Source organism: Eulemur rufifrons, chromosome 19 (assembly GCF_041146395.1).
Source record: "Eulemur rufifrons isolate Redbay chromosome 19, OSU_ERuf_1, whole genome shotgun sequence".
Classification (NCBI taxonomy): domain Eukaryota; kingdom Metazoa; phylum Chordata; class Mammalia; order Primates; family Lemuridae; genus Eulemur; species Eulemur rufifrons.
The window spans coordinates 103,054,938-103,071,123 of NC_091001.1; the positions used below are offsets into that span (position 1 = coordinate 103,054,938).

The following is a 16,186-nucleotide window of genomic DNA, read 5'->3' on the forward strand; positions in this document are numbered from 1 at the left end:
GCCTCCCCAGACTCCCAACTCTGTCTTGTCAAATAAGAAGACTGCCAGCTCCACTCCCCTTTACTCTTTCCATGAATAGTAATTTGGGGTATTCGTGGGGCTCAGTTTGTTTCCCATCTTTCAGAGATTGTTTGACTAGAACTGCCTACTCTATCTAATATCCAAAGTCTAACAACTCTTGTTGTGTATATTTTGTCTAGTTTTTCAGTTTCAAGTAGAGGAATAAACCCAATCTCTATGACTACATATATCTTTTCAAGATGTAGTAGGATTTGTTTTTATATTATTGCTCAGAAACTTGGTATTTAAAATGTTTTTTGTAAAGCATTAGTCTTACAGTTTACAGGCATACCTCATTTTATTGTGTTTCACTTTACTGCACTTTGCAGACGCTGCATTATTTTACGAATTGAAGGTTTCTGGCAACTCTGCCTCAAGTCTATCAGCACGATTTTTCCAACTTCATGTCTCTTGTGTCACATTTTGGTAATTCTTGCAATATTTCAAACTTTTTCATTCTTATATCTGTTATGGTGATCTGTGATCATTGATCTTTGATATTACTATTGTAATTATTTGGGGACAACACAAACTGTGCCCATATTAGATAGCAAACTTAATAAATGTTGTATGTTTTGACTTCTGCACTGAATGGCCATGCACTCGTCTCTCTCACTCTCCTTGGCCTTTCCTATTGCCAGAGATACAATAGTATTAAAATTAGGCCAGTTAATGGCCCTACACTGGCCTCTAACTGTTCAAGTGAAAGGAAGAATTGTGTGTCCAAGCTGAGACAGGCCAAAAGCTAGGAGGCCTCTTGTGCCAAATAGTTAGCCAAGTTGAATGCAAAGGAAAAGTTCTAGAAGGAAATTAAAAGTGCTACTCCAGTGAACACAGAGAATGATAAGAAAGTGAAACAGCCTCATTATTCATATGGAGAAAGTTTTTGTGGTCTGGATTGAAGATCAAACCAACCACAACATTACCTTAAGCTAAAGCTAATCCAGAGGAAGCTTCTAACTCTCTTCAATTCTATGAATGCTGAACAAGGTGAGGAAGCTACAAAAGAAAAGTGTGAAGCTAGCAGAGGTAGGTTCATGAAGTTTACGGAAAGAAGCCATCTCCATAAAGTAAAAGTACAAGGTGAAACAGCCAGTGCTGATGGAGAAACTACAGCAAGTTATCCAAAAGATCTCTCTAAAGTGATTGATTAAAGTGGCTACACTAAACAACAAATTTTCAAGATAGATAAAACAGTCTTATATTGGGAGAAGATGCCATCTAGAACTTTCATAGGTAGAGAGGAAGTCAATGCCTGGCTTCAAAGGACAAGGCTGACTCTCTTGATAGGGGCTAATGATGACTTTAAGTAGAATGGATTGCTCATTTACCATTATAAAAATCCTAAAGCCCTTAAGAATCATGCTAAGTCTACTCTGCCTGTGTTCTATAAATGGAAAAACAAAGCCTGGATGACAGCATATCTGTTTACCAGCATGGTTTACTGAATATTTTAAGCCCACTGTTGAGACCTGCAGCTCAGAAAAAAAAGATTTCTTTTAAAACATTACTGCTCATTGACAATGCACCTGTTCATCCAAGAGCTCTGATGGCAAGGAGATTAATGTTTTCATGCCTGCTAACATAATATCTGATGGATCAAGGAGTCATTTCAACTTTTAAGTTCTTATTTAAGAAATACATTTTGTAAGGCCATAACTGCCAGATAACGATTCCTCTGGTGGATCTGGGCAAAGTAATTGAAAACCTTCTGGAAAGGATTCACCATTCTAGATGTCATTAAAACATTCATGATTTATGGGAAGAGATCAAAATTTCAACATTAACAGGAGTTTGAAGAAGTTGATTCCACCCTCATGGATGACTATGAGGGGTTCAAGACTTCAGTGGAGGAAGTAACTTCAGATATGGTGAAAATAGCCAGAGAACTAAAATTAGAAGTAGAGCCTGAAGATGTGACTGAATTGCTGCAATCTCATGATAAAAGTTTAACAGATAAGGAGTTGCTACTTATGAATGAGCAAAGAAAGTGGTTTCTTGAGATAGCTATTCCTGGTGAAGATGCTGTGAACAGTGATGAAATGACAACAAAGGATTTAGAATAGTACATGAACTTAGTTGATAAAGCAGCGGCAGGATTTGAGAGGATTGACTCCAATTTTGAAAGAAGTTCTGTATGTAAAATGCTATCAAACAGTATTGCGTGCTATGGAGAAATCTTTCATGAAAGGAAGAGTTGATTGCTGCGGCAGACTTCGTCATTGTCTTATTTTAAGAAAATGGCACAGCCACCCCAACCTTTCAGCAGCCAGCCCCCCTGATCAGTTAGCAGCCATCACACAAACATTGAGTCAGGACACCCTCCACCAACAAAAAAGATTACGACTTGTTGAAGGCTCAGATGACTGTTAGCACTTTTTAGCAATAAAATATTTTTAAATTAAGGTATGTATATTGTTTTCTTAAACATAATGCAATCGCACACTTAAATAGACTATAGTGGGAACATAACTTTTATATTGATGGGAAACCAAAACACTTTATTACAATATTTGCTTTATTGTGGTGGTCTGGAACCAAACCTGCAATATTTTTGAGGTATACCTGTATTACCTTGATATGATTCATTACCACTCACATGTTTTTTATATTGTTTACCCAATCTTAGGAGAAAAATAAAAATTATCAATTTTTTTAAATCATTTATATCTTTACTCTGGAGAATGTTGCCATTTTATGATAACAGTCTCTTTTAGCCATCCCATAAATAGAAGCAATGGAAGCATACATATAAGTATTGAAAGACAGAAAAGTTAACAGAAAATTCTGACAACCACCTAGCAGTGGTTGCCATGGCAGCAAAAGCAATCTCAGGCTATCAGTGTTTCCTAGTATGGGAATATATGTAGTTTAGGGAGGGAAATGGGAGGAAAAAGAGTAAAATCATACTTCCTCCAAAATAAGACTTAGTCTTATTAAAGAACAAAGATGTTAAGAAAAATAGCCAGTGACCTATCACCTGGATCTTGTTTTCCCCACATGGAGAAATGACTGATTCTAGAGCTGGGCAGGGAAGGTATAGATGAGCTTCTTGCCATGCCAGAAAGAAATGAAGGGCTAAAAAAAAAAAAAAAAAAAAAAAAAGTGGAGTCTTGATAAAAGGACACAAGAGCCAGCTTGAAGGGGTGCCCTTTGACATAATATGGGACAATTTGAGGATCACAATAAATAAGGATAGTAATGCATGATATAAATAAAATAAAAATGGACCCAATTGATAGAATGTGAATCTCCAACTCCATCATGATAAATACAAAGGTAGATAAATAAATAAAAAATTGAGGAAGAAGGAAAAATTATTCCTTAGAGTAGCATGCCATCTAATAAATAGAGAAGGAATGATAGAGTTCAAGTTGTGCCAAGCAATGTGTAAGGCATTTTAGGTGCATGATGATTAAGAGATTGCCCTTAGCCTCTTTGCTACTATGAAGTTGGGAGGAGACAGGCAAATGAATACACAGTTTATTCATTTATCATATCACCACTAGAGTTTAATCCTCTCAAGGACAAGATAGCTGTCTTATCTATTAGGGTAATGCCTTACATTAATTAGTTGAATTATTGATACATTCCTAAGTACTGACTGGTATAATGGGGTATATTAAATGTGGGATGACACTTTTATTCATTTTATAGATGTTTATTATAAAAGTAAATGAACTGGTAAAAATATAAGGACACAAACAAATACAAAGACACGGGAAAAGTATCACCTAAAACCTACCACCATTAAATGGGCAACCAATGTCAACATTTTTGCATATTTCCATCTGGTTTTCTTACATGCTTAGATCCTGCGCAATATATAATTCTTTATCTTTATATGCTTTCTAATGTGCTCAATTTTATTTTAAGGTGTTTGACTTTACGATGCAAACTGTACTTTGACAACTTACTATCTCAGCGGACCTATTGTGGAAAAATGAATTTTGACCACAAGAATGAAACTCTTACTATATCAGTAAGTATCTCAATTCTTTGCATCTTGAGAATTAGCTGCTTTTCTTTTCTTTTAATTAAACATTGATAAGACCTTATTTTTAAGTGAAGGATAGTATTTCCCAACATGTTGAAAATTGAATTGATCTTATTGAATAAAGCTGCTAGTTTAGATTTTTTTTAAGACACATGATTTTTTTAGGAAAATAATTAGGAATTTTATTTTCAGTGACAAATGTTGTCTTTCCACTCCACTAGCTCCTTTTTCAAATTCACACAGCATTTTAAATTATGTGGAACATTATGGAAAGTCCATAGTCTCTGGTCTCACTTCAGGAAGCAAAAAGGTTCTACCCCATGTAATTGTGTTTATACTATTTACTTTTGAAGTTGTCCCTAGATCTGGCCTCTTTTGAATAAACAAAGCTACCACATTCAACTTTGTGATGTTTATATAACTATGGATTCTTTCGTAGTTATGTATGTTATAAGAAGGCCATGGTTTGGGGATATGGTGTTAAAGCTGTATAGTCAGGAGGTCAAGAGAAGCTATCCACTCGAAGTAATCTGGGGCAGAATTTCCGAATAGTGGCTTCCTACTCTTAGTTACTATAAATTTTATCCCGCTATTTTAATACTTAGAATAAATGTTAGGTGTTTGGAACATCTTTGTTTTTTGAAACCTCTGCATTTTAAATATATTAGAAAGCTAACTTTTACCCTCCCTTTTTAATTTATTTTTAATTTTTTTTGAGACAGAGTCTTGCTGTGTTTCCCGGGCTAGAGTGCTGCGGCATCAGCCTAGCTCACAGCAACCTCAAACTCCTGGGCTCAAGCAGTCCTTCTGCCTCAGCCTCCCGAGTAGCTGGGACTACAGGCATGTGCCACCATGCCCAGCTAATTTTTTTTCTATATATATTTTTAGCTATCCAGATCATTTCTTTCTATTTTTAGTAGAGAGGGGGGTCTCGCTCTTGCTCAGGCTGGTCTCGAACTCCTGACCTCGAGCGATCCTCCCGCCTTGGCCTCCCAGAGTGCTAGGATTACAGGCGTGAGCCACCGCACCCAGCCTACCCTCCTTTTTTTAAATTTCTACTGATAAGTCTTTAGTAGATCCTCCTCACCCACCTTTTTTTTTTTTTTCCAAAGTTACTTGTGTTGCTTTGAGCCCACCGTTTATTTGGGAGACCCAATCACTACTTGGAGGAATTGTGCTTGTTGGTAGGGAGGTAGTATGTCATGGTAGTTTATTGTTGTCACTGCAAACTAGGAGAAATCCAAGGAAATTACAAAAATTCTATTTTTAAAGACATTGGAAAGCTGTAGAAGCGACAGTGACTAGGTGAATTGGAATTCCAGGGGCTTGGGGAGCCTGTCCACAGTAAGCTGACAATTACTAGATGTGTTTTTTCCTGGTAGCATTTGCCAATTCTGGACTTTTGGTGGTAGTGGAGCGCTGGCAAGACGGAGTAGAAACTTGGGAAATGCGAGGTACCTGACTAATTTTAAATTAATCAATTCCTGAGTTCTGGTGTTGTGCACAGCTGGCCTAAGGAACAGGGATGAGTGAAAGGTGAAACTCAACTCCAACACAGCTTTTTCCCTGATTGACTGTCAGCCCTACCATACCTCCAACTTAATGGAAGGAAAAGGGGCCTCTCTTTGGTGAAATAATATATCATCTGGCACCTCCATTGTCCTTTTATACGAAATATTAAGCATAAGATAAAAAAGACAAAGTGCTCACCCCCAAAAATCAGGAACAAGGCAATCATGTCCATGTTCACCATTTCTATTTAGTATTGTATTAGACGTTCTAGCCAGTGCAGTAAGTCAAGAAAAAGAACTAAAAGGCATACATAATAGAAATTCTCTTTATTCACAACTAGCATGGTTATCTATGCAGAAAATCTGATGGAATCTACAAAAAGAGCTACTAAAACTAGTAAGTGCAGCTAGCAAGGTTGCTGATACAATCAATATACAAAAATGAATATTTCTATATATTAGTACTTGTAACAAATGATCAGAAATTGAAATTTCAAAAAATACTATTTATATTAATATTAGCATCAGAAATATAAAATACTTCAGGAAAAATCTGACAAAAAGTATACGGGACCTGTACACTGAAAACCATAAACAGAAATGCTGAGAAATTAAAGAAGACCTAAATAAATGGAGATATATGGTGTTCATGGATCAGAAGACTCAATGTTAAGATTTCATTTCTTCCCAAACTAATCTATAGATTCAACACAATTCCCATCAAAGTGCCAACAGGCTTTTTTATAGAAATTGACAAGCTGATTCCAAAATTCATGTGGAAAATGCAAAGGACATGAAATAGCCAAAACAACTTTGAAAAGGAAGAACAAAAATGCAGGACGTATCAGATTGTACACTTAAAATATGTACAGTTTATTGTATTTCATTTTCACCAGAAAGCTGTAAAAATTACCAGATATGTGAAGAAGCATGGAAATGTAACTGATAATTTTTTTAAAAAGTAGGAAATAGAGCCAGACTCACAGATGATAGTTACAAGAGGTAGCAGATTAGTATTTTAACCAGGGTTAATATGTTAATGAAAATGGAGTTAATAATAAACAAAATGGACAAAAAGATACAGTTTCAATGTAGAACTGGAATCTATAGTTTCAACATATTAATAGAATTAGAATCTATAAGAAGAATTAATGGATATTCTAAAACTAAAGAGTACAGTATCTGAAATTAAGAACCCATTGGAAGAATTTAACAGCTAACTGGACACAACAGAAAACAAAATGAGCAGAATTCAAAGCAGGTCAAAAGGAAATATCTAAATTGAGCAGCATAATAACAGAAGAGAAAACACCAAACAGTTTGAGATATGAGGGGCACAATCAGCAGGTTTAACATAAGTGTAATTGGAGTCACTGTAGGATAGAACGAAGTGTGGGCAGAAAGAGTATTTGAAGAGGTAATAGTTGAGAATTTTCAAAACTGAAATACATCAGCCCAGATTCAGAAACCTCAGCAAACTCCAAGTGAGATAAATACAAAGAAAAGCACATCTAAGCACGAGGTAGTCACATAACTGAAAACCAAAAGCAAAGAAATAATTAAAAGTAGCAAAAGAAAATACATGCATTACTTTCCAAGGAGCAACAATAAAACTGAAGGCAAACTCTTTTAACGGAAATTATGGAAGGTAAAATATTACATGACAGACTTAAAAGTGCTAAAGGGATTTTTCAAAAAACTGCCATCAAGAATTTTGTAAATAGCAAAACTATCTTTCAACAATGAAGATGAAACATCTTAGTTTTCAGACAAATAAAAGCTGAAAAAATTCTTCTTTGGTATGCTTGGCCCACAAGACATACTAAAGAATGTCTTCAGATGAAAGAAAAGTGATCACAGATGGAAACGTGGAACTGCAGGAAAAACAGAGCGCTGCAAAAGGTAAATATGTGGGTGAATATAAACTAACTTTGGCTGTCTAAAACAGCAATAATAATACTGTCTTGAGAGGTTTAAAAGTTGTAAAAGTAAAAGATATGACAGAAGCACAGAAAAGAAATAGGAATACATGGAGTTGAACTGTTGTAGGCTTCTTGCACATTTCTGGAAGTAATACCAGTACTAATTTGAGATAAACTAAAACATTAGAGATATGTATTGCAATCACTGGATTTTAAAAGAATGTATAATTAAAAAGCTAATGGAAACCAAATAAAAGGAATGGAAAAGAAGAGTAAATTAAATTAAGTAAAGGCAAAATAGGAGAAACAAACACATGGGACAAATTGAAAATAAGTAGTCAAAGGTATGGCTTCAACCTAGATATATCAGTAACTAGTTTAAGTGTACTAAGTAAATTAAAAACAAAAGAATGTCAGACTGGGTAGAAAAATGTAAGAGCTAATTTTATGCTATTTACAAGAGACACTTTAAAAACTAACTTAATGACAGAGAAAGGTCTTATGGAAAAAAGAAAGCCGGCCATGGTCTCATGCACCTGCAGTCCTCGATACTCAGAAGGCTGAAGTGGGTGGATCACTTGAGCCCAGGAGTTAGAGTCCAGCTTGGGCAACATAGTGAGACCCCATCTCTATTTAAAAATATATATATTTATAAAAGGTGTATATACATACATATATTTGTATATATGATATATATGTATATTACATTATACCATAATATAGTATAATATATATATGGAGAAAAGATAGACTGTGAAAACATTAGCCAAAAGAAAGCTGTAATAATAACAAACAAAATAGACTTTATGCAAGAAATATTACTAGAGACCAAAAGGGGCATTTCATGATGATGAAAGTTATTTCAAAAGATATTTTAATTTGTATGTACCTAATAACATAGCTTCAAAATACATAAAAGTCAAGAAACAAAAAGCAAAGTAGAAGAATTAACAATTTATAGTTGGAAATTTTAACGAACTTCTCAGTAATTGGTGGAATAATCAGATTAAAAGTCAATAAGGCTATAGAAAATTTAAATTACATAATTAATCAAATTGACCTGATTGGCAGCAATGTAGAACACTGTTCAAAAGTACCACAGATTGTAGATTGTTTTTGTGGAACATTTACCAAAATGGACCATTTTCCTGGCCATAATACAAATCTCGATAAATTTCAAAGGATTGATGTCATACAGAATATATTATAAAGGTGAATGAAATTAGTAATAACCAAAGGTAACCTAAAATTTCCCAAATGTTAGAAAATTAAGGAGCATATTTCTAAATAATCCATAGGTCAAAAAACAAATCATATGGGAATTAGAAGATAATTTTGAACCAAACAACAATAAAAATAAAACTTGTAGGATACAGCCGTAGGATTTCTCAGAAGAGAATTTATAACTCTAAATATATATATTAGTAAAAAAGGAAGGCTGAACATTAATGATCCAAGTTCTATCAGGAAGCCAGAAAAAGAAAAGCCAATTATAAACTCAAGTAGAAAGAAGGATATAATGAAGATATAAGAGCAGAAATTGAAGAATAGAAAACAAATGTATAGTAGCAATGAAACAGAATAGAGTCCCCAAGGCAGACCACACATAATATTGTTACCTGATTAATGACAAAGACTCCACTGCAAGCCTGTGGAAAAAGGGCAGTCTTCTTCTGAATGGTATTAGGTTCAAATTGCTTGATATTCTTTTGGTGAAATAAATAGCAAATAAACTTTGACCCTCCTACCTTATTACATTATGTACAAAAATTAATTTAGACATTGATCACAGACCTAAATGTAAAACAGTGAAGCTTCTAGAAGAGAATGTCCTCATGTTCTTTCATGAAGATTTTAAAATAAGACACAAAAAGCAATAACCTACCCCAAGGAAAAGATTGATAATTTGGACTTTATTAAAATTAAGAACTTCTCTTCATCAAACTGAGAAAAGATATTTGCAATGCATATATACAACAAAGGACTCAAATCTAGAATTTTTAAAGAATAATAAATATTAAGAAAGAGACTGACAGCACATTTATAATAAAAATGGTCAAAAGACTTAAAATTAAGGTATTCGAATGATGAATAAGCACATGAAAAAGTACCCAGAGTTGCTAATCATCAGAGAGACACAAATTTATACCACAATAAATTACTGTCACACCCTATTAGGAAGACTGAAATGAACAAGACTGGTGATATCTTGTTTGGTAAGGATGTGGTATTAGAACGCTGTTACAATGCTAGTGGGAGTATAATTGGTAGAACTAGTTTGGAAACCTGTCAGTGTCTGTTAAAGCAACTCCACTCTTGAGCAAAACACAAGAAAAATGAGAGCTTATGTCCTCAAAAAGGTGTATTTGAAAATGTAATAGGAGCTTTATTCATAATAGCCAAAAACTGAGCAACTCCAATGTCTTTGTAGAGTCAAATGGACAAACATAGATGAACTGACAATGGTGAGTGAAAGAAGCCACACACAGTGTGCATATATAGTATGTGTACATATACATACCGTATGTATGTGTGAAGTTCAAAAGCTGGTGAAATTAGTCTACAGTGATTAAAGTCAGAATATTGGTTATCTTTTGGGGGATAGTAGTGATACAGGGAGTTTGCTGAGATGCTGGGAATGTTCTATGTCTTAATCTCAGTAGTGCTCACCCAGGGGCGTGTGTATATATATTATTTGAGCTATACACTTAAGTTTTGTGTTCTTTACTATATTTAAATTATACTCTAATAAAAATGGGGTGGGGGAGAAAGTATTGGGAGTGCTTGAATAATTTATCCCCAGAGCTAACTGTACAAGACAACTCAAGCTAGACTTTCTGATGTTATCATCCCTGTTATTCAAAAGAATATTATTGCTTTAAGAATCTTCCAAGTTATCTGCTCTTTATTTTACTGATAAACTTGACACTGAAGTCTCATGATGAGTTAGTAATAGATGAGAGGTAAAAGATCTCCATAATTTAGGTCGGGCTTCATTTATTAGATTGATGCAAAATGCAGTTTTGGAGCAAAAGATTGCATCTTGGTATTTAGTTCTTGCTTTATTTGGGGATTTTTATTTGGTTAGTTGTTGGTTTGATTTGTTTTTTTTATTGGTAATATTAATGTTTTTTCATTTGGGTTTTTATAGAGGATTCAGACTTATAGCTGGTAGATGTAAAATTTCAGTATATGTTTAAATTCAGAATTTTTATAACCCTTATTAGAATATGAAAAATAAATGAATCCTCACTTGAAAGCAACATAATTTTTCAATTAGTGAATTGGAATTTTGGGAGCTATGTGTCTGTTATTTGATATAAAACTGGTTGGTGCTGTTTTTTTCACGTTGTATGCATATATGTATATCTGGAATTCTGTAAAATGAAATGGAATCCTTCCTATTGTTACTTTATATTATCTTCTCAGGAAATTATGTGAAATATTTTTTATTATTTTATTAATTGATTTGTTATTGTTCTCTTGGACCTTTATTTAGTAAAGAAGAATTTTTTTTAAGTTTTTTAATGTGTTTCAATCCATTCTTTAGCCAGTGTAAGCCTCTACAAGTTGGTCCTTTGTCCTTTTGACATTCAAAATTACTTTTAAAGCAACTTAACCACTAGATGTCGCTGTAATTCAAGTAACAAAAAATTATCTCAGCAGTTTCAGATATTTGAAACTCCGTTTCAGAGGTAGTTTAAATTATTTATTTTGATCAAAATGTTTGACTAATAGTCACATATCATTAGGCCTTTGGAATTTTGATATGCTATATTCAGTTATGATGAGAAAGAATTTTCCATTTGATTCTCTTGCATTAAAACAAAAACACCATTACATAGATCTGTTACTATAAAATATTTTGAATGGAATAGATATCATTTCCATGTCACTAAATCATTTTATTCTTTTTTTTTTTTCACTGTAAACCCATTCTTCCTTTACCTGTGTTGTAAAGAATTTAATCTTTTTCCGTATTTAGTTTTTTGTTCCTTGTCAATTCATTCTCTTCAAGGTTCAGCCTGGAGAGGGAAATAAAGCTGCCTTCAATGACATGAGAGCCCTGTCCGGGGGTGAACGATCCTTCTCCACGGTGTGCTTCATTCTTTCCCTGTGGTCCATTGCCGAATCTCCTTTCAGATGCCTGGATGAGTTTGATGTCTATATGGTAGTGTTACATTTAAAATTCTCTAAATTTTCTTTGTTTGTTTGTTTGAAACATCCATTTTGAAAGGAAGCAAATCTTTCTTTAGTTTTACCCATAGAGAAAGATCCTGCCCTGACACTTTAGTCTGCGGTCAGTGGTAGAAGAACTGAAGAACTTGACTTCTCACCCTTGCTTCCACACGGTGCCTCCGGAGACCCTGTGCTGGGCTCCATCCCCTTCTCTCCCAGTATGGACGCCCTTACTCTCTGTCAGATAGGCTTTCTCTCCTCCAGCCTCTTTCCTAGCCTATTTTCCTCAGCCTGTTAACACACTCAAGCTCTTTTGTTTTAACACAGTATTATAACCAGTTCGCCATCCTTGCTTCACTCCCCTCGCTGCTGTGTGCTGTCCCTTCCTTCCCGGCCACACTTCCCAGGAGAGCAGTGCATAGAACATAGGAAGCAAGTGCTTTTGACTTTGAGGTTAAAATGCCCAGGATTTGAGACCAACATCTGTACCAGTTACTCAGATGACTTTAGGCAAAATATTTATCCTTTTGAGTCTCAGTTTCTTTATCTAGAGAAGCAGGTCATCAGTATTTCCTACCTTATAGGGTTAGAGTGAGGCTCAAATGATGTCTTTCATGTAATACACTTACTGTGGTATAGGCACATAGTAAGTCCTCATAAATTTTCAAGGAACCATTTTCTTCACTTCTTCATGTCTCATCCTTTCCTGAATCCACTGTAATCTGTGTGTAGACTACACTACTTCAACAAAGGTCATGAATGAGCTTTCTTTTAGTCTTACTTTATTTCTTTGGAGTATTTGGCACCATAGACCTATCCTCCATCTCTTAAAATGTATCTTCTTACCAGCTCGCACCTTCCTCTTCCCTGGTTTTCCTGTGTCCTACTCTTTGTTCTCAATCTGCCAAGCTGCCTCCCCTAATTATATTGCCCTCGAATGTTTGAGGTCTTCTTTGTTTGCTTGTTATGCTGTTGTTGATTTCCTGGATTCTGTACCCTACCTACCCCTGCATATATACAGAATCACAGTCCCCCAGACTACTACCTGCATATGGGTGGATACCTGCCCACTCGAAGCACCTCATCCTGACACCTCTCTTGTACTCAAGACCCATGCGCCCTGCTCCCTGAGACATCACCCTCACCCCGTAAACAACCAGGATCTCAAATTTAACAGGGGTGAGAGTGAAGATGTCTTCCTCTCACAGCCTCTTCCTTTTCCTGAATTCCCTACCTTGATTAATGGCAAACTCTCGTTACCAACCCAATCACCTAACTTCAAAACCGTTAATTTATCTGTGATTCCTCCTTCTTTAAGTCTGACCTCTGCTCTTCTTTTAAGACCTCTCTTTACTCTCTGCCCTCTTCTCCTTCCTCACTGAGATTCTGTTGCTCCCACCTCCTTCTCCTCACATTGTGCCTGAGGCAGTAGCCTCTTGTCCAGAATCCCAGACTTTTTCTATGATACCATCGCTGCAGGTGGTTTAGAAATTCCTCAGAGAATCGTCTTCAAAGCTAATTCACAAATCACAGAAGGTAATTATTCTTTCCATGCAGCGTTTCTGTCCAAAATGCCCATTGTGCAGTCTTACTGCCTATCTTGTATGTCCAGTTTAATTCTAAACAGGTTTTTTTCTCTTTCAGAATCTTAGAGTTTTTTAATGAGAGTGGCACTTTGTCCCTGTGAATTATTCAGAAGAATGTACCCAAGTTCTGACAGCTAATCAAAGGAAACAAATAAATAATTTTTGGTGCATTGGCAGCTTTATTATTAAATGATAGACCTCCCAGGGCAGATATGCCTGATGGAATTTTTATAGTCAGAGCCATTGATCAATGTAGCAAGGATGAGGGTCCCCTTTTGACTCCAAAGCCCTTGTCCTAAGCCACCATGCTATATTGCCACATATTGTTTCAAATAAGACCTTTAAAAATGTATGTGTTCATTTGTTTATGATTTTAACATTTAGGAATTTTCAAGAGGGTTGAAGAATACTTTGACTTTTTTCTTTTACTGTTATTTAACTCAGAAAATATAAGCATAGGTCTAATTTATTTAATTTCAAAACCTATCATAACTAAGCATTTTTCTTTTTCTATACTCTGATGTGCTATTTAACTTAAATATTCATTCGAGAAATTCATCTGTAAATTCAAATTGGTTTACATTGTACAAATTACAGAGGCAATGGGGAGGGGCAGCCTTTTAAAAATACCTGAACCACTGAGGGAAAATATGAGAGACTTAATGAATTTGAGACTAGATACTTTTGTTGCCATTACCCTGAGTAACCATTACTGTACAAATTAGATTTAGTCTGTAACATTTTTTTGTCATTTGACTATTTTCTAATTATTTTAATTGCTACATGTATTTGAGGGAGGGGGCCATGCATATATAAATACTTTGACTATAGAAAGCACCTGCAAGATATATTTATTTAGTTATTGTCCCATGATAATTTCTGATATTCTCTTTTCCCATGTAAACTCTTTGGCTATCATAGATAAGGTAATGGGTAATCCCTGGATGAAAATCCAGGGGTTTGTATCAGCCAGCAGAATGCTGCTTTTACAGAAATTGATTTACACAACAACAATCCTAACTTTTGCCTTTGTTCTTCAGGATATGGTTAATAGAAGAATTGCCATGGACATGATACTTAAGATGGCAGATTCCCAGCGTTTTAGACAATTTATCTTGCTTACCCCTCAAAGCATGAGGTAACTTTTTAAAACTTTCTGTGATTGATATGTATATATAGGAATACAGGCGTGAGCCATCATGCCCAGCCAACTTGTTACTATTTCTATTTTGAATCTGCTCCTTTGCGGTTATTACGACCAACTAATATAAAGTAATTTAGTAATTCTGTTCAGACTGAAGAAACGATTCATGGTTTCCCTCATTGTGGCTCTTTTCTTGATGACTTACAAATACCAGTCTTTCTAAACAAAGAGCTCTACTCTGCTGTCAGTCAGCATTTACTGAGTACCTACAATGTGTTGGGCGCTATGTTACTTAGAGTTAATATTCTGTCTCTAAAGTGTCTCATGTGATCATACGGGGATTTAAATTTCAATTGGGAATATTCAGGTGACTCCTTCCTTGTTAGATAAGAACTAGAGTTAAAAATAGTGGGTACATAAATCTTCATTTTATTTTCCTTCAAACTTGAATACCCATGGAATCTAGCAGGAAGTTAATTTTTAAAAATGAAAACAAACTATTTTCTTATTGCAAATAGTAATTCTCCTAGAACTCTACATAATAGACATATCCCACTATTAGCAGGTAACAGCCATTTAAATTTATATTTTCATGAAGTAGTGTTAGAATTTTTTTTAATCGGTAAAAACATTTCTGAAAATTTGAGTAATTAACTTTGTTTTCTCTAGCTCACTTCCTTCAAGCAAACTGATAAGAATTCTTCGAATGTCTGATCCTGAAAGAGGACAAACTACATTGCCTTTCAGACCTGTGACTCAAGAGGAAGAAGATGACCAAAGTTGATTTGTAATTTAACATGCCTTGTCCTCACATTGAAGTATTTGTGAAGGGAAAAAAATTTTAGACTATTTGATATAATAAAATGAGACTGAAAATACTCCCAAATTAAAGAAACTCATTTATGTATCTGACCACAATCAAATATGTAAATAAGCCTAGAAAACTAACTACAACCAGCAATTAAATTACTATTACTTTCCTTTAAGAAAATCAATTTCATAGTACTGGTTTTAAATCTTTTTAAGTTTTTTTTTTTTTGTTTTTTTTTAAACCATCTACTTTTATAGATTCTTTTTCAGAAGTAAAATTTTGTACATATATACATGTCCATATCTGTTAAGTTTGGGTTTATTTCTATAGTATTTTGTAAGAAAATAAAAGTTGGAGCACCTGATTATATTTAGTTTTGCTTTTCCAGAATATTACGTTCTATAGTTAAATTATCAAAAATAGACAAAGAGGGGGGTTTCTCATTGCAGAGGGTGGCGTGCGAGGGAGGTCTGTGGACAGGGGTTTATGGTGGATTTTTTGCTTATTAATTATGAGGGACCTGCACAGGACTATGAATACTTTAGGTAAAATTCTTGCCTATAGGTAATTTTTAACCACAAAGATAAAAATGTAGATTTGGGCTGTAACTTTTAATTATTATATTTCATCAGATTTAAGATGCTATTTATAAGGTACTTCCACAGAGCAGTGCAGCACGGCCAACTCTGACATACTTTTTTCTCAATCCTTTAACTGTCCTCCACCCAGCTCAGAGCCTGTAACCATCATCAGAACTGGATCGTGACACAACTTTTCACCCCAACCTGCAGCATGCTTGTCTGGTTTAAAAGCCCTCAGTTTGCAGTCCAGAGCGCCAGTCTTGGGCTCAGCTGAGAAGAGAACACAGGCTACAGGGACTGTGCAGACCAGGTTGGGAGAAGGGCTGGGAAATCCGGGGGTGGAACGTGGCTCCTCATGGAACAGGGAAGTATTAATAGCTAGTGGCTACAGGAGT

General features: G+C 35.0%; 1 protein-coding gene across 1 annotated transcript in view; it reads left to right on the forward strand.

Annotated features, from left to right (window-relative positions):
• Positions 1 to 15,358, forward strand: part of SMC6 (structural maintenance of chromosomes 6) — a 76,644-nt gene extending 61,286 nt beyond the window's left edge. Inside the window, exons 24-27 of the mRNA XM_069493892.1 lie at positions 3,937 to 4,042; positions 11,509 to 11,661; positions 14,296 to 14,393; positions 15,069 to 15,358. Coding sequence (XP_069349993.1) covers positions 3,937 to 4,042; positions 11,509 to 11,661; positions 14,296 to 14,393; positions 15,069 to 15,183 — 472 coding nt within the window. The 3' untranslated portion in view covers positions 15,184 to 15,358. The remainder of the gene's footprint in view (positions 1 to 3,936; positions 4,043 to 11,508; positions 11,662 to 14,295; positions 14,394 to 15,068) is intronic.
• The last annotated feature ends 828 nt before the right edge of the window (positions 15,359 to 16,186 follow it).